Source organism: Sarcophilus harrisii, chromosome 1 (genome assembly GCF_902635505.1).
Source record: "Sarcophilus harrisii chromosome 1, mSarHar1.11, whole genome shotgun sequence".
In the NCBI taxonomy this organism is placed as follows: domain Eukaryota; kingdom Metazoa; phylum Chordata; class Mammalia; order Dasyuromorphia; family Dasyuridae; genus Sarcophilus; species Sarcophilus harrisii.
Window position 1 is genome coordinate 123073950 of NC_045426.1, and position 27397 is coordinate 123101346.

The 27397-nt window shown below is 34.9% G+C and overlaps 1 protein-coding gene across 7 annotated transcripts in view; it reads left to right on the forward strand.

Annotated features, from left to right (window-relative positions):
• Positions 1-27397, forward strand: part of KIAA0556 (KIAA0556 ortholog) — a 271875-nt gene that overhangs the window by 152182 nt on the left and 92296 nt on the right. For all 7 annotated transcript variants that reach the window (XM_031962770.1, XM_031962790.1, XM_031962742.1 and 4 more), the window contains 2 exons: positions 21783-21911; positions 25813-26077. In XM_031962770.1, coding sequence (XP_031818630.1) covers positions 21783-21911; positions 25813-26077 — 394 coding nt within the window. The remainder of the gene's footprint in view (positions 1-21782; positions 21912-25812; positions 26078-27397) is intronic.

Genomic DNA, 27397 nt, shown 5'->3' on the forward strand with positions numbered 1-27397 from the left:
TAGCCTTTTATTTACAGGTTATATGCATGGGTAACTTTACAGCATTAACAATTGCCAAAACTCTTGTTCCAATTTTTCACCTCTTACCCCCCCACCCCCTCCCCTAGATGGCAGGATGACCAGTAGATGTTAAATGCATTAAAATATAAATTAGATACACAATAAGTATACATGACCAAAACGTTATTTTGCTGTACAAAAAGAATCAGACTTTGAAATATTGTACAATTAGCTTGTGAAGGAAATCAAAAATGCAGGTAGGCATAGATATAGGGATTGGGAATTCAATGTAATGGTTTTTAGTCATCTCCCAGAGTTCTTTCTCTGGGCGTAGCTGGTTCAGTTCATTACTGCTCCATTGGAAATGATTTGGTTGATCTCGTTGCTGAGAATGGCCAGGTCCATCAGAACTGGTCATCATATAATATTGTTGTTGAAGTATATAATGATCTCCTGGTTCTGCTCATTTCACTCAGCATCAGTTCGTGTAAGTCTCTCCAGGCCTTTCTGAAATCATCCTGTTGGTCATTTCTTACAGAACAGTAATATTCTATAGTATTCATATACCACAATTTATTCAGCCATTCTCCAACTGATGGACATCTATTCAGTTTCCAGTTTCTAGCCACTACAAAAAGGGCTGCCACAAACATTCGTGCACATGCAGGTCCCTTTCCCTTCTTTAAGATCTCTCTGGGCTATAAACCCAGTAGTAACACTGCTGGATCAAAGGGTATGCACAATTTGATAACTTTTTGATCATGTTCCAAATTGCTCTCCAGAATGGCTGGATCTGTTTACAGTTCCACCAACCAAACACCACAAACCACCCAGTTTTTCTGCATCTCCTCCAACATTCAGCATTATCAATCTGAGAGTTATGTACTGGGATCTCAGAGTTGTCTTAATTTTCATTTCTCTGATCAATAGTGATTTGGAACACCTTTTCATGTGACTACAAATAGTTTCAATTTCTTCATCTGAAAATTGTCTGTTCATATCCTTTGACCATTTATCATTGGGAGAATTGCTTGAACTATTATAAATTTGAGTCAATTATATATTTTAGAAATGAGGCCTTTATCAGATCCTTTGGATATGAAAATGTTTTCCCAGTTTATTGCTTCCCTTCTAATCTTGTCTGCATTAGTGTTGTTTGTACAAAAACTTTTTAACTTAATATAATCAAAATTATCTATTTTGTGATCAATAACATAGTTCTTTGGTCACAAATTCCTTCTTCCTCCACAAGTCTGAGAGGTAAATTATCCTATGTTTTTCTGATTTGTTTATAATATTACTCTTTATTTCTAGATCATGAACCCATTTCAATCTTATCTTAATATATGGTGTTAAGTGTGGGTCTGTGCCTATTTTCTGTCATACTAGTTTCCAATTTTCCCAGAAGTTTTTGTCAAATAGTGAATTCTTGTCCCAAAAGATGGGGCCTTTAGGTTTGTCAAATACTAAATTATTATAGTCACTGACTGTTTTGTTCTGTGAACCTCATCTATTCTACTGATCAACTTCTCTATTTCTTAGCCAGTGCCAAATGGTTTTGGTGACTGCTGCTTTATAATACAGTTTTAGATCTAGTACAGCTTAGCCACCATCATTTGCTTTTCTCTTCATTAATTCCTTTGAAATGTTTGACCTTTTGTTCTTCCAGATAAATTTTGTTGTTATTTTTTTCTAGGTCAGCAAAATAGTTTCTTGGGAGTTTGATTGGTTTAGCATTAAATAAATAGATTGGGTAGTATTGTCATTTTTATTATATTTGCTCGCCCTATCCAAGAGCATTTGATACTTTTCCAATTGCTTAGATCTGACTTTATTTGTGCAAAAAGTGTTTTGTAGTTTTTCTCATATAGTTCCTGACTTTTCCTTGGCAGATAGATTCCCAAATATTTTATACTATCAACAGTTATTTTATTTTATTTTTTTATTTTAATAGCTTTTTATTTACAAGATATATGCATGGGTAATTTTACAGCATTGACAATTGCCAAACCTTTTGTTCCAATTTTTCTCCTTCTTCCCCCCATCCCCTCACCTAGATGGCAGGATGACCAATACATGTTAAATATATTAGAATATAAATTAAATACAAAATAAATATACATGTCCAAACCGTTATTTTGGTGTACAAAAAGAATTGGACTCCGAAATATTGTACAGTTGGCCTGTGAAGGAAATCAAAAATGCAGGCGGGTAAAAATATAGGGATTGGGAATTCGATGTAATGGTTCTTAGTCATCTCCCAGAGTTCTTTCACTGGTCAACAGTTATTTTAAATGAATTTCTTTGAGTATCTCTTGCTATGTTTACTTTTCTGTATAGGCATCAATTCTTCCCAGGAGAACTTAAGCTTATTGAGAGCAGGAACTGTTTCATTCTAGTCTCTGTATTCTCAGCTCTTAGAACCATACCTGACACATAGTAGGTTCTTAATCAGTGTTTATTCTAGCATTTATGAAGCACTAAGTACCTACTTTAGGGCTTTAATATTATGATTTTGAGCTGGAAAGGACTTTCTAGCCAAAGCTATTTCTGAGTTGGGGAAACTGAGGCCCAGAGAGATTAAGTTGGGTGCCCAAGGTCACAAAGCTAGTAACTAGTGGCAAAGCCATTTGAACCTGGATCTTATGATTCCAAATCCAGCTCTGCTTTTACTGTACCACCCAGAGACAATTATTATTGAATATATGGACAGTAGTAGATACAAAAGCTAAGTTAGTGATACATGATAGTTCAAATTCAAATTTTTTTAATCTTGGAAGTGGTGACATTTTCCTTAGTAGCATTCTCTCAACCATATTTTACATTCTATATATTTTATAGTCTCACAAGTATATTAAAATCCTGTCTTAACATAATAACATTGTAGACAAAATGTCAATTTCATGAAATGAATATGACTAGAAAAGATTTAAATAATATTTATGAGTATTTCCTGTAACTAAAATTGTGATGATAGACTTAGTAAAAATCCCAACAAAAATGAACAATCAAATAAATAGGCTAAAATTATACTTAAAAAATAAACCCCATGCTATTTATAGCATTTTGATACCAGGAAAAAATAAATTTCAAGAAAATAACAATATTTTCTTTTTTCCATTCCTTTCCAATGTATTTCTTTTTATTTATATACACAGTTTTGTTGCTGTTATTACTTCTATTATCTAGACATTATATATAGAGAGGTTATACTCTGAATCTGCTTTCTCTGTATTATTTCAAAGAAATTTATCCATATTTCTTTGCTGTCTCCATATTTGTCATTTGTTATGACACAGTAATATTCTATTATAATAATACATCAAACTTCATTCAACTACTTACAAAATCATTGAACATATAAGTTGTTCCCTGATAACATTGTTTACCAGTGACACCTCCCTCTATGGATTTTTCTATACAAATCCATTTAATTCAGCAAATATTTATTTAATCCTGTGCTAGATACTGTTTATACAAAAACAAAAATTAGAAAGTCTTTGCCCTCATAGAGCCTATATTTTCTGAGGAAAACCAAAGGTAAAGAGATAAGTAAATACAAGATAAGTTAGATCAGAAATAAGTAGCAAAAGCTGAAAAGGGTGGATGCTGAAGGCAGGTAAAGATTCCAAGTGTGAAGGATATCTTGTTTGAAAGCATGGAAATGGCATGTTGAGTTCAGGGAATAGCCATATTGACTCTTGAATCAAGTTTGGCTAGAATATATAATATATGAAAGGGGAGTAATAGGAAATAATGCTTTCTAGGGAGAGTCAAGCAAGATTGTGAAGGAACTCAAATGTCATTATCTGAACATCATCTGAACATTATCTTTGCATTTGCTCAACTCCTCCTAAAACTATGGCTCATTTTCACTACAATTTCCAGTTACTCCACCCTCCCTTTATTCTAAAGCCATCTTTTACCCTACTCTGATCTCATTTTCCTACTTTTGAAATCTTGGGGCTATAGTTAAATAGTTCAATTTTATAGTGTCCTTTATTATCAAATCCCATGTCTCTTTGTCCTGTTACCACCGATCTCTTTTCAGCCCTGGTTACCCTAACCACTTATTTTCTTCTTAGCTTCTATTCAAAAACTGTGGAGAGCTCCTAGAGGAAATCACAAAGCCATGCTGCTTAGGTGCACTACCAGTTTATATGATGTATTCTTAACTGGGCCTTCCCTAATACATTTCATTCCTTTTTACTCATCCCTCTATTTCCACATATTTTGCGTGAGACCTTGTCTTTTCCATAAGCAACTTATATCCCATCTATTCCCTGAGTAAAGTGTCTTGGCTTATATTCAGCTAAGGAAATGAAATCCTACGCATCAGATCTCTTTAACATTATCCCCTATTATTCTCTCCTATTTTGTTCTTCTTGCCATAGCTAACTTCCTTCTTGTTCCCTTGATTCCACTCCTTCCTTTTTTCCCTCTTCTCTTTATAATTTTTGTTCTTTAACCACTGGCTTCATTCCTACAGTCTCCAAACATTCCCATATCTTCCCTTTGCTCAAAAAAATTTTATTTGTCTCTGACATTCCCTCAAGCTGTTATCCTACATCTCCCCTTTCTCCTGCCATACTCCAAGAGAAAAGCCATAGAGACATTGTCTTCACTTCCTCATATCCCATTCTTTAACTCCTTCTTATTTCACGTTCATTTCTACTATGGAACTCAAACGGCTCCCTCCAAAATTACCATTGATGTCTTCATTGCTAAATTCAGCAGTCTTTTCTTAGTACTAATCCTCTTTGACCTCTCTATAGCATTTATGCTATAATGCTGCTATAATGCTACAATGCTGCTCACTCCCTCTTCTTGAATACTCTCTCCTCCATGAGTGATCATGATCCTACTCTTTTTAACTCTTAACCTGTCTCAGTCTAATTTGATGGGGTATCATCCATATTCCATCTTATAACTGCAGGGGTTCCCCAAAGTTTTGTCTTGAGCTCTCTTCACTTTTCTTTCTGCATTCTATGTTGGTGAATAATCTCATTAGCCCAATAGATATGTCTTTTTCTATGAAGATGATTTCTAAATCTACATGTCTAGTCCTCTTCTCTCGTCTGAGCTCTAATCCCTTATCACCAACTGCTGTTGTGTTATATGTATCCATCCAGAAGTCCCACAGGTTTCTCAAATCTAGCATACCAAAAACTCACGTTCATGGATCTAGAATTCAAAGGGATCTCAGAGGCCATTCATTCCAATCCTCATTTTCCAGATGAGAAAACTGAGCAAAGTGAAGTGATTTGCCCAATGTCATTTAGCTAGTAAGTATCAAAGGTGGAATTGGAGCCAGGGCCCCTGCCTCCAGAACTAGAGTTCTTTTCACCAAAACATACCCTTTTCATTATCTTTCCTCTAAAGCCCATGCCTCTACTTAACTTGTGGACAGCCTTCCTTTCTCCCAGTTCACAACCTGGAAGCCATCTTTTGCTCTTTATTCTCCCATATGACTAACAGATCTTGTTGATTCTGCTACAACTACCTCTCTCACATTTGTCTCCTTATCACTCACTGATAGCTCCACTCCATTCCACTCTACTCACTGGAGCACCACTCTATTTTAGGCCCTCATCACCTCTTGCCTAGATTTTCACCATAGCCTCCTGTTTGGCTCATACCTCTATTCTTTAACCTGCCCAAGGCATCCTCCACACACCTGTGTAAAATTGGCATTCCTAAAATATAGTTCTGACCAACACTCTTCCCTCCCTAAGCTTCATTGGCTTCCTATTACTTCTAGAATCACATGTAGACACCTCATTGGGACACTTAAATTCTTGCACAATCTGATTCTAATCTATTTTTTTTAAACTAGGATTTCTTAACCTGGGGTCTGTGGATCCTGTCAGGCCCCCTTGGATAGGTCTCAGGACAGAGTCTTTAAACTTATTGTATTAATAATTTGATAACTGTATTTTGATATAATTGGATTCTTGTATAATTTCATGTATTTTATGCAGTTAGGGCAGGTAGGTGGCTTAATGGATAGAATACCAAATCTGGAGTTAGGAAGACAGAGTTCAAATCTTGCCTCCTACATTTACTAGCTGTGTACCCTGGGCAAGCCACTTAACCTTGTTTGCTTCATCTGCAAAACACTCCAATATATCTGCTAAGAAAATCCCAAATGGGGCCATGAAGAGTCAGACTTGACTGAAATGACTGAAGAACAAATTTTATGCATTTTTAAAATTCTGAGAAGTGAGACTAAAGGCTTTACAAGACTGCCATAGGGATCAGTAATACCCCAAAAATGGTTAGGAATATCTGACTTCATATTAGTTCCAATCACATAATCTAATCTTTTAGCCAAGCTGACAGCTATTTAGTGTGCCTGAGTATGGCAGTCTGTCTCCTGCCTTCATTTCTTTGCACAGGCTGCCCATCCAGAAAATGTTCTCCCTTCTCAGGCCTGCTACTTGGAAATCTTAGCTCCTTTTAGAGCTTAGCTGAAATGCCACTCTCTACATGAGGCTTTTCCTGATGCCCCATAAAAATTACTTTGTATGACTTTATGCTTAGTGTGCAGAAGGAATATCTATCCAGGTAGATCTTTATGAGCAAGTAGTTGGCAAAAGGAAGACTACTTAAGAAGAGTGAATAGGTCTGGAATATAAATTTGGGAGTCAACTGTGTAGATCGTTTAAACCACAGGAGCAGATGAGATCACCAGATATACTGGGAAAAAAGAGTCTAGGATAGAGCTTTGAGAACAGTCTTGCTTAGAGAGTAAGAGAAGATGCATGACCCAGTGAAAAAAACAGTTGAATCTTCAGGACAGGAGAAGAATTAGGAGTAGTAGTATCATGGAAAGAAGAAATGAGTTTTAGTTGGGCTGCAATATCAAAAGCAACAGAAAGGCCAAGGAAATTGAAAACTGAAATTCCCATCAGATGTGCTCTAAGAAACCTTCAGGAATCTTTTGAGAAAGTAGGGTGGTTCAGAAGTTAGTTTGCAAGTGCTTGAGAAGTAATGAAAAATAAGGAAGTAAAGGGAGTGAGGGAGTATAAGCAACTCTAGTTGGGCACTTAAAGGGAAGATAAATTGAGTGATATGTTGATGGGATAGCAGCATCAAGTGAAAGTTTTTGAAATTGAAGATTTGGGCACATTTCCAGGAAGAAGAAAAGGAGGCAGGAAAAATGAAATGTTTGAAAATATCAGAGAGGGGAGATGATCAATGGGAACAGCTCCCAGAAAAGACAGGAGGAAATGAAATTGGGTCACAAATTAAGGGATGAGAGGGAAGTCCCAGCTTTTCCTTAGAGACTAGAGCAAAAGAGGAAGGGTTAAGAGATAATGTAAAAGAGGTTTTTAATCAAAACAAACTCATAGGATTTTCTTAGTAAAATAGAAATCATTTGCTCTAAGAAGGTTTGGTAGAGGTCAAAAGAGGGATTATACCTCTTCAGGAGATGTAGCAAATAGATATAGTGAAGAATAGCAGGGTTGTTGTTCATGGTGAGGACTTGATATCTTTTTTCTGGTAAGTAGTATTTTTTTTCCTTATTAATAGGATTAATTAATATACAAATTATCCTTTATTAAAATTGTAGTGTTGAGATAACTGAATCAAATGATATGATCAGTTTTTTTGTTTGTTTTTTGCTGAGGCAATTCGAGTTAAGTGACTTGCCCAGTGTCACATAGCTAGAAAATGTTAAGTGTCTGAGGCCAGATTTGAACTTAGGTCCTCCTGACTTCAGGGTTGGTGCTCTATCTACTGCATCACTTAGGTGCCCCATGATCAGTATTTTTTTAATTTTCAAAATACATGTAAAGATAGTTTTCAACATTCACTATTGAAAAACTTTCTGTTCCAAATTTTTCTTCTCCCCTTCTTCCTATTCTTCCTCCTCTAGATAGCAAGTAATCCAATATAGGTTAAACATGTGCAATTCTTCTAAACATTTTTCCACATTTATCATACTGCATGAAAAAAATCAGATCAAAAAGGAAGGGAAATGACAAAAAAAAGCAAATAAATAACAACAAAAATGATGAAAATACTATGTTGTGACCCACATTCAATCCCCATAGTCCTTTCTAGATGCAGATGGTGTATGATCAGTTTTGAAATGCTAATTATATGACAGCCTAATTTCCAAAAAACCTAGGCCTACTTACAGTGCCACCAGCATTGTACCAGCATTCCTGTTTTCATTCTTGGAGTTCTGACATTGTTATGTTTTATTATTTTAAAGTAGTTTTTATCAATTTGATGGGCTTAAAATGATAGTTGAATTATTTAAGTACATATTAGAATTTGAAGAATTTTTCAAGTGGTTATTAATAATTTTTTCCTAGTTTGTAGATTATATGATTATATGCTATTGCCATTTATACAATTGAAAGAATGGAAAACACTTTCAAAAATTGTATCCATTCTTTATAGATTTGGGATGTAGAGTTTTTATTAGTTAGGTTAATACAAAGACATTTTGTGGATAGAGCAGTGTACTTGGAGTCAGGAAGTCCTAAGTTTAAATCCAGACATTAGCTTTGTGATGATGGAAGAGTCATTTAATCTTTCTATGTCTCAGTTTTTTCATCTGTAAAAGGAGGATAATAATAGTAGAACCTACCTCCCAACATTTTTCTGAGGACAAATTAGATGTTTGTAAAGTGTTTTACAAATATTAAGATGTTATAAAATATTATTATTGGTAGTAATTATAATAATAAAATGTAATTTCAATAATTACTGCTTTATAGTATATCTTAAAGCCTAAAAGGAAATACCTTTTTATAGTTTTACTTGCTATCTTGCCCAATTATTTTTTCTAGGTAGATTTTGTTATTTTGTATAATTTTGGAGTAGTAGATAGAGGATTCCATCTTGAAGACAAGAATCCCCGAGTTCAAATCCTGCTTCTAATGCTTACTGGTTATACAAGGACAAGTTTAACCTCCTGATGTCAACAGATAGCTCTTAAAGACTAGGGGTTATAAAGAAGTTGCCATTTTGCATTGGTGGAGAGATTTTTTTCATATTGGGAATGCAATACTTCAGTGAAATCACAATTATTGGGTAGGATCTAAATGGAGCCGTATATAAATGCATGAATAAACACATTTATATAAATAAAATCTGTTAGGCTATTAATAATTAATATTACAACGAATCTCTATGTGTGGGATATATTTAATTTATTTTGTTCAACCTAGCTGTCAACATGGGATAGTCTTACTGATTATTTAGTTCTTTATTTCTGTCAAAATCATTTTGTAGTTGTTTTTATATATGTCTTGTTTAAATGTTGATATATTTTTGTCATTAATATAAATGGGGTTTATTTTTCTTTAAAGTTTCCTAGTTTTTATTAGTGGTATATGAAAGCAGGTATTTTTTATAGATTTAATCTTAATGTATATTGTCTCATTTCTTAATTAAACTTAGATTTTCTAAATAAACAATCAGATAAGCCACAAATAGAGATATTTTAACCTCTTCTTTGTCCTTGCTTAGTCCCTTAATCTAAATTTATTCATTCTTTATTCTGAGTCAAGATTTAGAAAACTCAGTTAAATGCTATCATGGATTTAGAGATGGAATGCCCCTTTAGATCACGTAATCCAAGCCTCTCATATTATGCCTGAGAAAACTGACTTGTACATAATCATAGGAGTTTTTAATGACAAAGTCGAGATTCAAGTCAAGGTCCTCTGACCTCCAGTTAAGCTATATAGTTGCGATGACATATCCCTGCATCACACCATTTTGGGTAGAATTGCCTCTTAACAATCCTCCATTACATGAAGGTTTTGGTGCTAGGTTTTGGTTTCAAATAGCTTTTTTTAAAATTTAAGGTGAAATTATTTTACTAATACTAAACATTTAGTATAAATAAGATTATGTTTTGATCAAAGGCACTCTTGCATCAATATGTGTATGACATGATTTATTGTACTAATGGCTTTTCTTATGTTTAACCTTTCCTATATTCTTACTATCAGTTTTACATGAATAGTGAATCATTTTTTGAAACCTTAATGTACTGTTCGCCATTGTTTATTTAGTAGTTATACACATCAATATTATTGAATGACTGTGGCTTCTCATCTTTCTTTATCTGCCTTTTCCTTGCCAATTTCATGATCAAAATTTTATTTGCCTCAGAGAAAGATTTTTGCATGTTACTGCTGAATTTTAACAGGATCTTTTTTTTAGATTCCTGAGCTGCCTTCAGTTCATCTTTTAACATTTTACATTTTTATCTCTATTCTACTTCTTTTTACCTTGAGAAATTTCTTTCATTTTTTCTAATGCAACTGTTGGTACTTGTTTTAATATATTTTTATTCTGATGATTTTTCTCGCTGATTTTTTTTTGAGGGAGCAGAGATTTTGTTAGACATGCTCTTTGCTTTTTTGATGATTTTTAATTTTTTTCCTAAGGATTTTGAACAATTTTGTACTCTTTTTTGATATTATCCTTATTTTGAGAGAGAGTAAGAAATCAATTCAACAAACATTTTTAGTCACCTCTTCTTTACAAGATCCTCCCCTAGACTCCGTAGATAACAAAAACGAAAGTAAATCAACCCTTGTCCTCAAAGGGTCTGCATTCCTCTTCCAGTTTCTTTTCAAAAGTCCATTTATATAATTATTACATTATTTATGGAGAAGCAGTAGCATATTTTTTCCTCATTTCTATTCAAATCACATTTTTTTAGTGTAATTTTTTTTCATTGAAACCCCATTACCACTGTCATTACCCTGTGGGTCCAGAGGAAAGAGAACTAGATTTGGATGCAGAAAACCTGTTTGAATTTCTAAAATTAATTGCCAATTTCTGTTTTGGCAAGAGAAAAATACTATCCTTTTATGGAATGACCTAATGACTTTGTTTCCTAACACATTCTACAAAGCAGTGGTTTTTACATTTAAAAGATTTTTACTTCACATTCTTTGCCATCACAAAAAGATTGTAACAGTTATATTTTGCATTACTTTTGATAGCCTCCCTTCACTTCATAAACACAGTCGTTAGCTTTTTTACCAAAAATCAAATTGTACCCTTGTAAGTCACAGTTCATCTCAAACAGAGCACCCATTTTCCATGGTTTGGGGAGAAAGGTTTTTAATCAAATTCAACTTTGTTAAATCACCTTAACACAAGTCTTACAAATCATATATCCCTTTAAGAAAGCTACAGTCCTATAAATCAGAGGTTCAAACAGTGATGACTAGCAACACACCTCAGTTCCCCCTGAACCAGAGTAAAATTTAATAGGGAAATTTTTTTAATTGACTGATACAAGTTTATTTTTATTTTTAAAATTTTATTTTTAGTGCATATTGCTTTATGGATCATGTTGGGAGAGAAAAATCAGAGCAAAAGGGAAAAACCATGAGATAGATGAAGAAACAGAAAAAAGAAGTGAATATGGCATGTGTTGATATATACATTTAGTCTCTATAGTTTTTTTTTTTTTTTTTTCTGGTTGCAGTTAGCATTTTCTGTCCAAAATCTATTGGGATTGCTTTGGATCACTGAACCATTGAGAAAAACCAAGTCTTTCATAGTTGATCATCACACATTCTTGCTATTACTGTATACAGTGTATTCCTGGTTCTGCCTGTTTCGCTCAGCATTAGTTAGTGTAACTCTTTCTAGGCCTTTCTATAATCAGCTTGTTCATCTTTTTTTTTTGAATAGAAAAATAATATTCTACTATACTCAAATTCCCTGAACTTGTTCAGCCATTCTCCTAATGGGACAATTTTTAACAAAATAAATAAAAATACAACAAAACATAGTTACTGTTAATATGTGATTTTTCTCAGTCAGTATGCAGCCTGTAGAAATCCTTATGTATGGTATAGTGATTCCTATTTCTAATTGAGTTTGATACTACTTTATAAATCACTGTAGGCAAGTAGGAGGCCAGCCTTAAAAATTGTCCTCCAGGTCTTCCAAATAAGCCTGAGGCTTTTCTATACTTATTCTTATACTATACTATACTTTTTTTTTTTTTTTTTTTTTTTTTTTTTTTAAGTATCTGAGATCAAATTTGAACTCAGATCCTCCTGACTTCGGAGCTGGTGCTCTATCTGCTATGGCACCTAACTGCCCCACTATACTATTTTCTTATACTATAGCATCTATTGTACTATGCCCCACAACTAACTCTTGGAATATTAGATCCTTCTTTGATCCTCATGCTGCCTTTGTCCATGCCTTGCTTCTGGAGAGCTTAAAATTTCCCAGTATATACATAGGCACCCCTTTCCTTCTTTTAGACACTAATTAAAGATTATTTTGGGGAGGTTAATAAACAAAGAAATAGAATTAAGAGGCCATAGCTATCTCATGGTCCATCCCCAGGCCAACTTGGGCTTTCCACAAGCCTTAGTTTTCTCTGCTCTTTCCTAAAAGGAAAAAAAAAAAAAAAAAAGACATCTTTACCCACGTACTGTTAATATGTGATTTTTCTTTCAATTCATTCCAAAAATGTTTATGTATTACCTACTATATGTGTAGTCAGAATAACCTGAATCCATTTCCTACCCCATGTAATCTAGAGACCTGATTTCATTTTTTTCCCAATTGACCCTCCCAAACTATAAGATCCAGTATGATGGAAGAGAAAAAGAAAGATAAGGTGGTTATCATCTTGGTAAAACTGACAGCTGTTGGACACTGGTGTGGTGTAAGCCGTGAACAAAGGAGGGGGGTCAAGATAGCTTTAGACAAAAACTGAAGGTAACATTTTGGAATCACTATCTCTGAAAAAGGCCTCATTTCTTAAGTATATAGAGAAATGAGTCAAATTATAAAAGTACAAGCCATTATCCGATTAATAAATAGTCAAAGAATATGACAAAGTAATTTTCAGACAAGAGAATCAAAGCTATCTATAGTCATATAATGCTTTAAATCATTATTGATTAGAAAAATACAAATTAAAACAACTCTGAGGTAACAGCTTATATCTCTCAGAATAGCTAATATGACAAAAAAAGGAAAATGTCCTATGTTGAAGAGAGATGTAGGCAAACTGGAACATTGATGCATTGTTGGTGGAATTGTGAATTAATCCAACCATTCTGGAGAGCAATTTGGAACTATACCCAAAGTTTTACATACCCTTTGATTCAATAATACTATTGATAGGTCTTTATCTCAAAGATATCCAAAAAAGGGAAAAGGAATTTTTTTATGTAAAAATATTTATAGCAGCTCTTTTTTGTGGTGGCTTAGAATTGGAAATCAAAGGGATGCCCATTAATTGGGGAATGACTAGATAAACTATGTTATATCGTTGTCATGAAATATTGCATAGAATGATTTCAAAAAAATCTAGAAAGACATAAATTAACTGATATATAGTAAACAAAACCAAGAGAACAGTATATGCAGTAACAGCAATATTGTTTGATGAAAAAACTGTGAATGCCCTACCCCTTCTCAGCAATACAGTGATCCATGACAATCCCAAAGGAATTATGATAAAGCATATTATATGTCTCCAGAGAAAGAACTGATAGTATTTGAATAGAGACTGAAAGCGTACTATTTTTCACTTACTTTTCTTTTATTCAAGTCGTCTTATACAAAATGATTAATATGAAAATGTTTTATATAACTGAACATGTAAAACCTATATCTGACTGCTAACTATCTCAGGGAGGAGGGAGGAAATGGAGGAAAAGAGAAAAAAAATTTGGAATTCATAATTTTAAATAAAAATGTTAAAGAACTGAAGAAAAAAAAAAGAATTACTTTAGACCCTCTTCTGGATAGGGACATATGACAGCAGGAACAGCCCTTGGAAGAGAGAGCATTCTGTCAGACTTCTTTTGTGCAAATGCTATAGATTGATCTCACTGTAAAGTTCCAACAGCTTGAGTTGCTTGACTTTTAATACCTGCTCATTTTTTCATCTGTCTTGAGGGGGTGCTAGTCAGCTTTCCTTTGAGAGTTATTAAGGATTTTTCTTCTCTGCTAAATGAAAGTATAAAATGGCAAAGCTTACTTTGTGAAGGTAGAGTCTTTATTAGAAATGTTTTTGCTTTTAGCTTAGTCTTCTCAGCTATTGCTATGGTAAGTATTTCCTAAAATGGAGGAAATGCTCTTCTGCATAGGAACACATTTGTCATTTTAACTCTTCATGATTCAAAGATGTAGACCTTTTTCTTTTTGCTTTGGCTGTATTTCATCATCGATATAGGTTTAGACAACCTGGTCAAATGCCAGAATTTTTTAATTGGCTTTTTTTCACATGAGATAATGGATCTTAGAATTTGTGTTACATCTTTCTTTTGAGAAGCATTAGCTTTATAAATATAACAGGAGGCATTAGCAGCCAGGGGGATCAGAAAATGCCTTATATAAGATGTGGTAGTTAAGCTTTGAAGGAAACTAAATCTCCTAAAAGGAAGAAGTAAGATGAGATTAAATACCAGTTCTAGTGAAGAGTCTGTTCAAAGATAGGAAGACAAGAGGTGAAATGTAGTATGTGAGGAAAAGGGAGGTCAGTAATATATAATAAATCTGAAAAAGTAGGAGACAGCCAGACGGTAAACAATTTTAGATGTCAGACAGAACAAATAACATTACTGTATTACTATACTTATTATACATTTGGAGCAACTGAGTCATCTATGGTAGAATAGCTTGAGTTTTGGCCTTAGAGGCAGAGGACTTGATCATGAATCCAAACAGGGGAAGCCTGCTACAGGAGGAATAAAGCTGTGTCTTCTGATTGCAAGATCCAGTGACTAGGACTTTGGCCCTGCCTCCGGCTAATTGGGTGGTCTTGGGTGAGTCATTGAAACTCTTTGGACTTCAGTTTTCTCAATTATATTGTGAAGCAATTAGACTAACATCTTAAAACTACTTCCCACCTTTTTTACTTTGGGTACATCACATCCCTATTCTAAGCTTCAGTTTTCTCATCTGTAAAATATTGCATTGGACTAAACTATTTCTGCTGTTCCTTTCAACCTACAGTCGAATTAAAAATCTTTGAAGAGGAGCATCTGGCTTTCTTTTTGTCTTTTTGTCCCCACCACATTGTGCACAGTGCCTGGCATATAGTAGGTGTTTAATAAACATTTGTTAAATTATTTAAAATATAAAGGCTGGAAATGATGTTTCTCCAATCACAATGAATCAGATCTATAACCCAGAGCTGTTAGCTCCTATCCTAACAGATTTCTTTCTGTTGTTTTGTTTGTTTGTTTGTTTGTTGTTGTTCTTTGTGACCTGTTATTCTGAGTTAGCATTTTGTTTTGGATTTATAAAAGATTGGGCTACAGGTAACCATTTTTATTCAATGTTTCTGGTTTCTTTTGTTAAAAGAGTATAAAGAGGAGCTCTACACGAGCATGAGAGATTTAGATCAGGTTTTAGGAAGTCCTTCCTGGAAAAGAGGTGCTAAGCTCAAAAATGAATTATGAAAGGACTCTTCAAAAAACTTTAAAAGGAGATTGATTTTCATCTGAAAAGTAATCAGAACAGGATAGATAAGACTTGTCTAACCTGATATATAAACTATTCTAATATACTTCAATGTTATGAAAGACTAAAGGTCCCTTTCAACTCTGAGATAATATAAAATTGAAGAAAATATATTTTTTCATTTGTCTTGTTCTTAATCAAACAAGCATTTATTAAAGCACTTACTACTAGAAACTTTGCTAAATTCTGGGACTAGAGAAAAAAAAAACCCAAAAAGTCTCTGTCCTCAAAATGCTTACATTCAAATGGGAGAGACAACACTTAAAAATCCAAACATGTAAGTAAGACAAATATAGACTATATTGAAAGAGCTTGAGAGGATGGAACTAGTAATTGGGGAGACTTTAATGAAAGGTCTCTTGGAGAAGATAGCATGTGAGCTGGATTTCAAAGGAAGTTGGGGATTCTAAAAGTTGGAGGTTAGAAGACAGAGCATTCTAGGAATGGAGAAGACTCAGTGAAAATAAGGGTGGCAATATATGGAGTATGTCACATAAGGAACAACAAATAGGTCTTTCTACATTGCAGAGTGCTGGAGGGGAATAGAACATAAGAAGGGTCTAGCTTGTGAAGAGCCTGGAATGCCAAACAAAGGCCTTTATATTTCATCCTGGGACATAATAGGAACCATGGGAGTCAGGATGATAGAAGGAAGATAACACCTTAGGAATGACTCTTAGGCAAATGCAAAAGGATGTCTGTTTTAACAAATCCTGGGGCAGGAAAGTAGAGAATAGATTGAACTAGGGAGAGAGTTAAGACAGGGGCGACCAATTAGAAGGCCTTTGGATCAGTCTAGGCAAGAAGCCTGAACTACAGGATTGGCTTTGACAAGGAAGATAGGAAGATATGTGAGGGATGTTTAGAATAAGGAATAACAAGATTTAACAGCTGATAGGACAAGGCATGAGTGAGAGAAGAGTTGAGGATGACACTGAGGTTTCAACCTGAGTAATTGGAAGAATGGTAGTTCCCTCAAGAACAATTAATGTAGAATTCTTTTTTTTTAGTGTAGTTTTTAAGTTAAAAAAAAAAAAGTCTTCCCATCTCCAAGCTTTCCCCTTTTGCATAAGTTTCCATATGTTCTGATAATGTCATTTTACTGTTAATAATACTTTCCTTGGCTCCCTATTAACAGTGGAATAAAAGTCTGTAAACTATTGTTTATATTCATGCTTGGACTTTGCTCATAGTTTCACCCACCCCTGAAATAGGCTGCTTCCTACTTAACCTTTATCTTGTTTGTGGAAATCCTCCTGTACAAGTAATGATTCTTCCTATGGAAATCCTTCTCTTCTTTCGGTATTCGATTATGATATTGTTTTTTCCATGAAAATTCTCCTGAACTGATCTTAGTCCCCATAGCTGAAAATAATCTCTTCCTCATCCAGATCTCCATTTGGACTTCAAGACTCTTTACTGATGTTAATCCTACCTGTTATAGACTATTTGAAGACAGTTGTAGTAGTTCAGTTGTTTCAGCCATACCCAACTTTTCATGACTTTATTTTAGGTTTTCTTGGCAAACATAACCTGAGTGGTTTACCATCTCCTTCTCCAGCTCATTTTGTAGATGAAGAAACTGAGCTAAACAAGGGTTATGTGATTAGCACAGGGTCATGCAGTTAAGTGTCAGAAGCCAGATTTGAATTCAGGAAGATGAATCTTCCTGACTCATGACCCAGCACTCCCTTTACTGAACTATCTTGGATTCCTTATTTAATAGTAGAGATCTATTTTAATTTTCTCTGAATTCCCTGCACCTAAGAATTGGGGTTAAAGTTAAGAAGACCTGTGTTCAAGCAGGCCTCTCAGATATTAATTGTGTTACCATGAGTAAGTGATTTATATTCTGATCACAGGCAACTTTCTAAGAGAGTTCCAGGTCTGATATAGTGGACAAAGATTCTCCATATTAGCACTTCATAAATATTTTTGAATTTAATTAGTTAATAAATATTTTAATTTAATTTAATGGCATAAAAAGTGTTATTAGCATCCTTTCCTTCCTGTAGGAGGCAGGCAGACCAATAAAATCATTCCCAATTTAGAGTTACAAGTATGTGATTAAGTGGTCTTCTCCAAAACAAAATTAATGTTTATACCTTTCATCTGAGAATCTCATATAATCAGTAAAAATTGGATGAGATGCTAATAATGTGTAGAACCATATTTAATATGACATTTATTACTTAGTCAAGAAAAGGTACTCTAGTGACTAAGTAACTAAGTCTCATCTCTTAAAAGCCCAGTTTACACTCTTTGGATCCATGCTATCCTTCATTTTTACAACATGTAGCATATGCATTTATCTAATCTTTTCTTCCAAAGGTAGAGAGCATGAGACATAATCTTTTGCCCACAATTGTCCAAAAATACATCCTGATTTGCAAACCAAGCAGCTTCAGCTTAGCTAGGAGGCAAGGTCACAGTATAGACTAGGATTCTGAGGAAGTAGATTATGAACTATGCCCTGCCACACACTATCTCATTAAGAGTTCCTTTTTTTCCTGGGACTTCCATCTCCCCTTTTGTCACATTCAGTGATAAGACCTGATCTTAGCATTTTTTAGGATCCTAAGAATATGTAGGATTTAAATTATGGGCTCGGACGAGGATGGGACCTTAGAGGACATCTAGTCTAATCTTTTCATTTCAAAGGTAGAGAAGCTGAGGTACAGAGAAAGAAAAGAACATCCTCCAGCTCATATCAGTATAAAGTGGGAGAGCAGAGATTTAAATCCAGCATATTTGACTCCAAATCTACTGCTCTGTATATCCCACACAAAATGACTTCTCAGGTGCCAGATCTTTGTATAAATCACTTAGCCATCCTGTTTATGTTTTACTGGAATCTAGGGTAAATCTGATGCTATCATGTATAGAATGTAGTTTCTTTTCTTTTGTTCTACATATGCCAGCTGTGTAGGCAATAACAAGTAAATGATAGATTATTTTATGTAGTTGAGCTTATTGATAGTCCCTGAGTGTTTGCTCTGCTATTGCCATTGTAATTATCTGATTATTTGGGATTATTCATAAAAGAAAAAAAAATGGTAGCATCATATTTATGCTAGATCCATTTTAAGCCAGGGTGGATTTTCTTGGACCAATCATCACTTCTAACACTCCCGCTTCTATACCAGTATATCTATCAGTGTTCTTGAGAGATATAGTACTGTGGACTTGAAATAAGAATATATGGGTTGAAATCCCAGAGCATGAATTGACTTGTGTGTGGTTTCCTGCTTAATCTCTTAATCTTCATTTCTCTGAGTCTGAGTTTTCTCTTATATGAAAGCATAACATCACCTATTTTACAAGGTTGGTTTTGAGAATAACCTATACAAAATATTTTGCAAGCTTTAAAGTGCTAGATCAACATGAATCAGTAGTAACAATGCTATAATTACTTCCACTTGTAACATATAACAAAATGTAACAATACCAACTGAAAGTTGTGGATCTGGAAAAATAAATATTGTGCAGGAAGGCTAAGGAATTCCATAAGAAAAAGTCAACCCAAATGTTCATTCCCAGGGAATTGAGTCAAAATGTTATGTTTTACTTTAAAACAAGTCTTCGTAAAGTTCAGGGTACAACTAGAGGAGAAGTTGGTAATACTGTTTTCAAATAAAGACACATGCTTGTTGGGAGACTGAATAGCCTAAAGATACTTTGAACAATAAGAAAAACATTTTGGAATCTTTAGAGTTAAACATTCTCAAAATAAACCAGATGTCAAGTTCTTCCCGATGCCTAAATATTTATATTCCTCCAGGGGTCTGTCTTTGGTCTTCCTCTCTTCCCTTTCCATGTTCTCTTTCTCTGCAGGCTCATCTACTCCAATACCTCTAAGCAGATTACTTTTTAATCATATATATGCAATCCTGACCTCTCTTCTGAACTCTACATTCAAGTCTAACAGGCATCTCACAGAATCTCACCACCTGCATATTCCACTGTCACCTCAAATTCAATCTGGTGTCCAATAAGAAATATACTTTCTGTAGTGCTCTCTATTAGTTCAAATGATGAATCCTTTGAAGTAGTCACATGTATTAAAACCTGTACTATTCAAAGTTTTAATTATATGAAATATGATCATTTGTTCTAGCCCAATGAAAATGGGCAATGTGAATTTGAGTAATACCACTACATCATAGAATTCATCCTTTGTGCTATTTGGGACTGAGTTGTTGTGCCATTTACCCAGTCTTCCTTCTTTAAAACTTTAAGATTATCTTTGGTTCCTTCTTTTCCCTAACCTCCCATATCCAATCTGTCACCTTCTCTTGTTGATTCTAGCTTTCTAGCCTCTCCCACATCTATTCTCTTTATTTTTTTCTACCTTCACAGTAGTACAGATCCTCATTATCACCCTCCAGAGGTATTATTACAATATCCTAACAGATCTTCTGCTTTCACTCTCTTCCTACAAGTCTATCCTTCATATAGCTTCAGGAAAAAGCTTCTTTATACATAGATGTGGCCCTGTCATTGCTTTGCTTAAAAAATCTATAGGAGCTCTCTGTTACCTACTAAGCAAATTAAAAATCCTTTGCATGACATTCAAAACTTTCTATAATTTGGCACTATCCATTTTTTTGTAAAGTACATCTTATTTTATTACCCTCAATATACTATTTGCTCCGAACTGTACTACTGGACATGTTCTTTGCTTCCTTCCTTAATCCCTTTGCTTTGGACAATCTCTGCTCTTCCTGTTGAATTCTTATATTCTTACCATTTTTAAAAATCTAACTCAAGTGTTCATTTTTCCGTGAATCTTTTCCTTTTTTTCCTGTTCTTGAATTTTTTTTTCTTTTCTTATCTAACTAGCAGTTTGTTTTACAACTCTCTAAAGCATTTATCATGTTTTGTATTTGTTATCCATGTTCATTTGTTACTTCCCCATTATACTGTAAACTTCATGAGAACAAGGGAATGTCTCATTTAAACTTTGTGTCTCATGCTCTCACAGTTTTTCATACATAGTAATACTTTAAAAAATATGTGTTGAAGGAATTCATGAAAGAACAAATGAATGAAATAATTCCTATTCCTGAGGTTTTAGGGTTTAACAGAGGAGGTAAGTATATATGTATATATATACAAATTTTTATTGTTATTATTCAGTTGTGTCCAACTTTTCATTATCCCATTTTGGGGTTTTCTTGGCAAAGATACTGAAGTGGTTTGCCATTTCTTTCTTCATTTCATTTTCCAGATGAAAAAAATTGAGATAAACAGGACTGAGTGATTTGCCTAGGATCACACAGCTAATATCTGAAGCCAGATTTGAACTCAGGAATATGAATCTTTCTCACTGTAAACCTGGCATTGTAAAAGAGTGCATGGTCAAGCTTGTTTTAAGGAAAATAGCTTTGGTAGCTTTTTGGAAAATAGATGTATGGAGAGAGACTTGAGTCTAATTAGAAGGCCATTGCACTAATCTGTGATATGTCAAGATTTCACATATTGTTAAATATGAATTTGAAAGAGAAAAGATTAATTTGGTTTATGCTGTCATCTGCCTAGCTAAACACTTAGTTAAACTTGAAATTAGCTTTCTAGTTGCCTTTTTAGTTTGGTTATGTCAATTTAGCCTGCTCCTAAGGGTTGGAAGTTCAATATGAGTGAGGAGTGTGATATAGCTGTTATGACATTCTATGGCCTTGGGCCACAATGGCTCCGTTGTATTTAGTTCTGGTCATACTGCATCTGGCATTTGTGTTCATCTCGAAGAGAATCAGTTTGGGAAGCACATTAACAAGCTGAAGAGCAAAGAGAAGACAACCAAAATGTGGAAGTACATAAAGATCATGCCATATGAAGATCACTTAAGGGACTGGGGATGCATTTAACCTAAAGGAAAAAAGACTTGGGATGGGTGGTGTTATGTGACCATTCTCTTGAAGAAGTTTAAAGCTCTAATAAGCAAGAGGATTAAATTAAGAGCAAAATTTAGAAGAATAAATAGATGTTGGACAAAGTATAGAACAATTGACTGAAGGAAAAGCTTCCTAACGGTTAGTTTTCTAAAAATGAGTGAGCTGTCTCAGGAAGTAAACTGTTCTTCCTCAATAGAGATCTGCAAACAAAGGTTTAATGATTATGTTGTACAGGAGATTCTTGATCAAATATAAGTTGGACTCATGGCCACAGAGGTCCCTTTCAGCTCTGAGATTCTATTCTTTAAGGAAGCATCAGTTGTCATGCAGGAGATGTTTTATAACTTTAGAAACAATAAAGAATTTTGACTACACCTTATTCTTTGTGTTTCTCTCTAGAATCCCAGTTACCCCACCAACAGCACTCCCTGTGATTTTAATTTTTCCCTTCTGAATACACATGGACAATCAGACCCCCACAGCGATGCAGACAAAGAAAGGATACTTTTAACTATTCATGATGTAATGGTAAGATCTCTTTTCAGCATTACACCAATGTAGACCAAGAAAGAACCATAGATTTTATTTTTGATTGTTCAAACAATTGGACCATAATTTGAATCACTGGGTGAAGTCCTTACTGGTCACAGGTGAAAATATTCATTGGCAAGAAATAAGACCAGTATTTAATGACAACAAAAACAAACAAAAAAACCCTCCAGCAAGTACATCAAAAGACTTAAAAGCAACCTGTGAGAGATTTATTAAACAATGAATTCTTTGGAATTAATGGTTACAAGCAAGAAGCGATTCTGAATGTTTTTCTTTCATAAAAGTACAGACCCTGCTGAAATGTTGCCCTGTTTTTTTGCTGCCCTGCCAAACAAAGGTTGTTAAGAATATTATTGGTGGACTGCCCAGAGAAAAGATATTCCAAGATGACAGTTTATCAATTGCATTTTACATTGTTTTAAAAAAAAAATGGTAGAGGGGCAGCTTTTAAGATAGGATTAATTTCCTGAATTAATCCACAGAAGATACCTTCAATGAAAAAAAATTTCCAAAAGAGAGATCCAGAGAAAGTAGAGAGCATGGGTGAGACTATACTCTATGCTTTCTTATTAGTAGTTATTACAAAATACTACCAATTTAACCCATAATATAGCTGAGCTGCATTCTTGATTTTTCTTACCAGAGACTCATAGCATTAGTCTAAACTTGCAACTCAGAAGGTACCCATTTGGTGCAGGAGGAAGTAGGAAGAAACAGAAACTTTTATTTTTCCTAGCCTGGAAACAGAAAGTAACAGGCAAATGCTTCTGTGACCTCTTTCTATCTTTTCCCTAGGCCTTCAATGACCTCTCCTCATATTCCTGATTTTCACTGGGGCACTCTACCCTGACTTGTTCTATTCTTCAAAAGACTCCATATGCCAAAAGTACCTACTTTGTCCCCAGTCAAAATGTCCATTCCCTCTGTGCAGCTAGAAAAAAAATCATCTAAGTTTAATTTAGGCCCCTTTAAAATCAAAGAATTCTTTGTAGTACTCAGGGAGGAGAATGGTCAGTCCTGTTGAACCTCTGAAATGTGGTGATTGGTCCTCTCTCCTACCTCAGATTTTCTTAAAAGTTCTTTGCTTTAACAGTTTCATGTTTGTCTTTTTATGCTTGGTGTCTAGGAAGATGCCTTGTATATAATAGAGACTTAATAAATGATGAATTGAGTTAAATAGAATAAAAAAGAATGAAAAAATTAAGATAATATGGCAGAAAATATTATTGGGTGTGTCATGGCTTTACCACATAAATATCACTATCTGTGAGTCTGTCCTTGGGTCTGTTCCTTTAAACTTTTTCTGCTTTTCATAGTTTCTTCCCTTTTTCTACTTTTAAACCCAGAACTTTTTCTAATAGTACTGAGTTGTTTTCAGAGTAGTTTCTATAGTAGGAATCACAGAGGCTACTCAGTGGTAGGTAATGGGTATTTGTTGGGAGAAGAGGAATGGAATCTTAATAAGGCTGATATTTGTAAGGCTAGGCCTTTCTGGCAGTCAATAGTGGGACATTGCACACTGCTGGGCCCCAAGTACCTACATCTGTGATAAGATAAAGAAAGGTTGATTCTTCAATATCAAGTTTTCAATTCCTCACACTGAAAAAGACTAGTAGAAGACAAGGGTGGTTTTATCACTTCCAAGTAAAAGTTGGGGAAGACATTCTGTTCTCTTTCCCCATTCCCTATGTCAACAGCTGCTTATCTCTAGGGCCATGAACTGATGAAGTCTGGCAGCCATGCACTTCAGCACACATACAAGTCCCAAACGCATAGAATACTTTCAATATTGCTGCTGTGGTTCCACACAGATAGCATGGATCAGTAGCAAAGGTATGTTCCCTGAAGGAAGTGTTCCCCAAAGCCAAGAATAATAATTAGTTAACATGAATCATGTTGAATAAACATTAAATTCTTGAATTACTATTCTGCCCCTAGTTTCTAAACATGGTATAGAAGAGACCCAAGCTCTGCTTGTCGAGCATAGGCCCTCACAGGTACTTCCAGTTTAGAAAGGTATTGAGTTATGAGCCTGATAAGGAATCACATGGCTGTGGAGAAAGGACCAGTCTCAATAGGTGGGAAGGAAAATTATCCACACAACATTGGCCACTTCTTGATATTTTTTTCGTTGTAGCCACTGAAGAGGACTATCTACTAAGGTAGCCTTCTTGAAGTAAGGCTTTTATATGCCAGGATTCCCCAAGATACTTTTGGGGAGTCCATGAGATCAAAACTTTTTTTCATAATAAAAATGATATTTGTCTACTAATACTCTCCTTTTTTCCAATTACAAATCTATGTGAGGCCAGATTTCTTCACATGCTTCAACTTGAAGTAGATCAAAGAATCTAGCTATCTTCTCTTAACCCAAACATTAAAGATATATGCAAAAATATGTAAAACAGTGCAACTCTTTTCACCAGTTTTATTTTGTTTTGAAGAATAGAATTATTTTCATTAAAATATTCAAATTAATGTGTAATAAATGGGCTTATTGTCATTTTAAATGAATTAATATTTTTTAAATGTATCAGTTTTAGTTTCTAATATGGTAAATATCAATAGATATTGCTCACATAAACAAAATGTCTTTGGGATCCTTAATAATTTTTAAGAACATAAAAAACTCCTAAGACCAAAGTATTTGAGAACTCTAGACTAAGGAGGGATGGAGGGGAGGGTTGCTCTATGTATCAAAAGAAAAAGGATTACAGGGATACAATTAGAAATCTGGAAGTATTGAAATAAGCATTGTTTCTAGGTAGTTGAAATGAAATTTTAAAAAAATCTTGTAAAGTAGTTTCTGTGAATTGAGATAGCAAATGATATCTGACTCATATTAAAATCAAATTAAAGTTTCCTTTTCATCTTGATTTGAAAACTAAAGGATGATTTTTGAGTCAATAGACCAACAATTAGAAATAAACTATATTGATTTCACATTAGGCAGAGATGTTTTCTGTATTGTGAGAGACTTCATAGATTGACTAATAGCATAGTGTAGACATGAAGAAACTTGCAAAGGCAGTTAATAGAAGGAAAATTCAAAGCAATCACTCCTTTGAAGAAAGTGACAGCTTTTTTTTTTAAGGGATATAAAACTTTTCAAAAATCAGAATTAAGTATTTGGAATATTCATATCCATTTGGGTTCAAATGTCCCCAACTTGTGGTTCCACTAATATTTGAGAAGAACAACATTAAAAAAAAATGAAACTAGAGGGCTTTCAGTATGGGTTCAAACTGTGTCTTATAAGTGATTTGTGACCTAGGAGACAATAAAGTTTAAGATTTGTTATGACCTTTTAATGTATGTAAAGTGCTTTGTAAATCTTAAAAGTGGTACAGAAATGTCAGTTATTAAATGCCAGCTAAAGCTTTATAGTTTGGGGTTTGCAAGGCTAGCACTTCAGAGGCTGTTATTTTCTCTTGTATACTCTTTTGGTAGGTTGAGAAATCTGCCACTTGGGTCTAAGAACACATTAGCTAGAAGTGAGCCTCATCCCAAAAAAGCCAGGTTTTCCATAGCCAGGTTAACTGAGTTCAAGAGAATATAACATGATTGTCACTCACATTTGCGGAGATTTTGCTATATACATAAAAATGTTAAATTAAACAATCTCAACCTACCTTACCTCCACCCCTTACTCCCATTTCTCCAGATTAATGCCCATTTATTCCTTCCTCTTGTTTTCTTTCTTCAAAGCTATATATGACAAAATATGGGGATGAGGGAACAGGATTGAGAGTGATGATTTTTTAAAAATGTTATTTCAATCTAAATATTTTCTTTGGCTAAAATTAATTATTTTCAAATGAGGTGTTCTGTGAATATTACTCTTTTTTTTTTTTTAAATCTATTTGGATTCTGCTAGGAACTGAGAAAAAGCCTGGAGATTAGTGTAAATCTTCAGAAGAAAGAAAAAGACTGTTCCAGCGAAGATTACGACTCTATTGAAGAGGACTTATACACAGAACAGGTGCCAGAGGATAAGAGTCTAGACTCTTCTGGAGATGACCTTCCACTTTCTGGAAGTGACTCTGTCCTAGAAGAAACTCCCAAGGATCAGGAGGCGAAGGGATTCAATCCTGAATGCTCAAACACACTCATTGTACTGGAATTTAATCCAGCTTCCAAAAGTGAGCTATTTCTTACATTCGGTGTGGCATGATTTTGTTTGGTAACGCTTGATCTCTCCAGGTGATTCCTCTCAATCCTACCTAAATGTCAAAAGTAGGCGAGGATGGGATCAGGGACTGCAGGAGTCAAAAGGTTTGGGGCTTCCAGCAAATGGGGCTCAGTGGACTGAAAAACCAAGCAAGGGAAAGCATGAGAGGAAACATGACTATTTTTAGCTTAAAATGCACCAGAAATACATTGGTACTGTGGACTAAATTACCTCTGAAAAGAAAAGAGGGAGGTGGGCTGTGGTGACATGAAAGCTGATCGATCTCAGGACAGATCAATTGAGGGAGGAGGAATCCATGTCTTTTCCATGCATTTGAAGGGTGAGCCACCACTGAGGGAGAACAATTGAATAGGGTGGTACAAAGGAATGGTTCTGGGGGGGATTCAATGGGAGGAGATGCAGCTTCGTGACATTTTAGTATTTTTTAATGATTAAACTGAGAAAAAAGCCCTGCCAAATGAGGTGCTTGGAGCTGCATCATGAGGCGTGTAGGAACCTTGGCGCCTGTGGAGTTGTGAGGCCCTCCTGCTGCCTTCTAGCTCTGGGGCTTTTGATCAGCAACAGCATGCTGGGCTGTTTAACCTCATTCAAGAGGAGGAGCCATCTCTCAGTGAAGAGGGCAACATCTTTTAAGTCTTTGCCAAAGGACCCAAGAAAGGCTAATATGGAAGAGAATGTAGCCAAGTTTTCCTAAACTCTCACACCTATACATAAATACAGTTGTGGTTTGATCCTGAGGGCCTAGTCAAAAATAGTCTGAAATGGTCCTTCTGGTTTGGGGCCTTCTCTGGAAAAGATTGTCAAGAGAACATTATAATTTATGCAGACCCAAGAATTTACGTCCATAAGTCTAAGGTCTCTGGTCCTTCAGATGAATACAATTCAGTAAACATTTATTAAACCCTCTTATATGCTGATTACTGTGCCTGCTGGGAAGAGACATGGGTCCTGCCCTCACAGAACTTAACCCTCTTGTGTGATAGGTAGGGAAGAGGGTAGGCCTAGGTTTGTGGCTCTTGCCTGTTTTATCTGATCAAATTGAGCCCAACCCCAGAGCCTACTGAATCACTACCTTAATGCTAGACTTTCAAAAAACGTCCTGTGGGTCTACTGCTGGACTACAGTATCTAGAGATTCCAGATAAACAAATTCCCTAGGCATTCTACTGCTAGATGTTCTAGTATTATAGCAAGAATTGCATCCTGAGTACCAGGCAGAAACCCAACATGCCACAAAGTGATGTAAAAATGCACATCATTAAGTGACAATG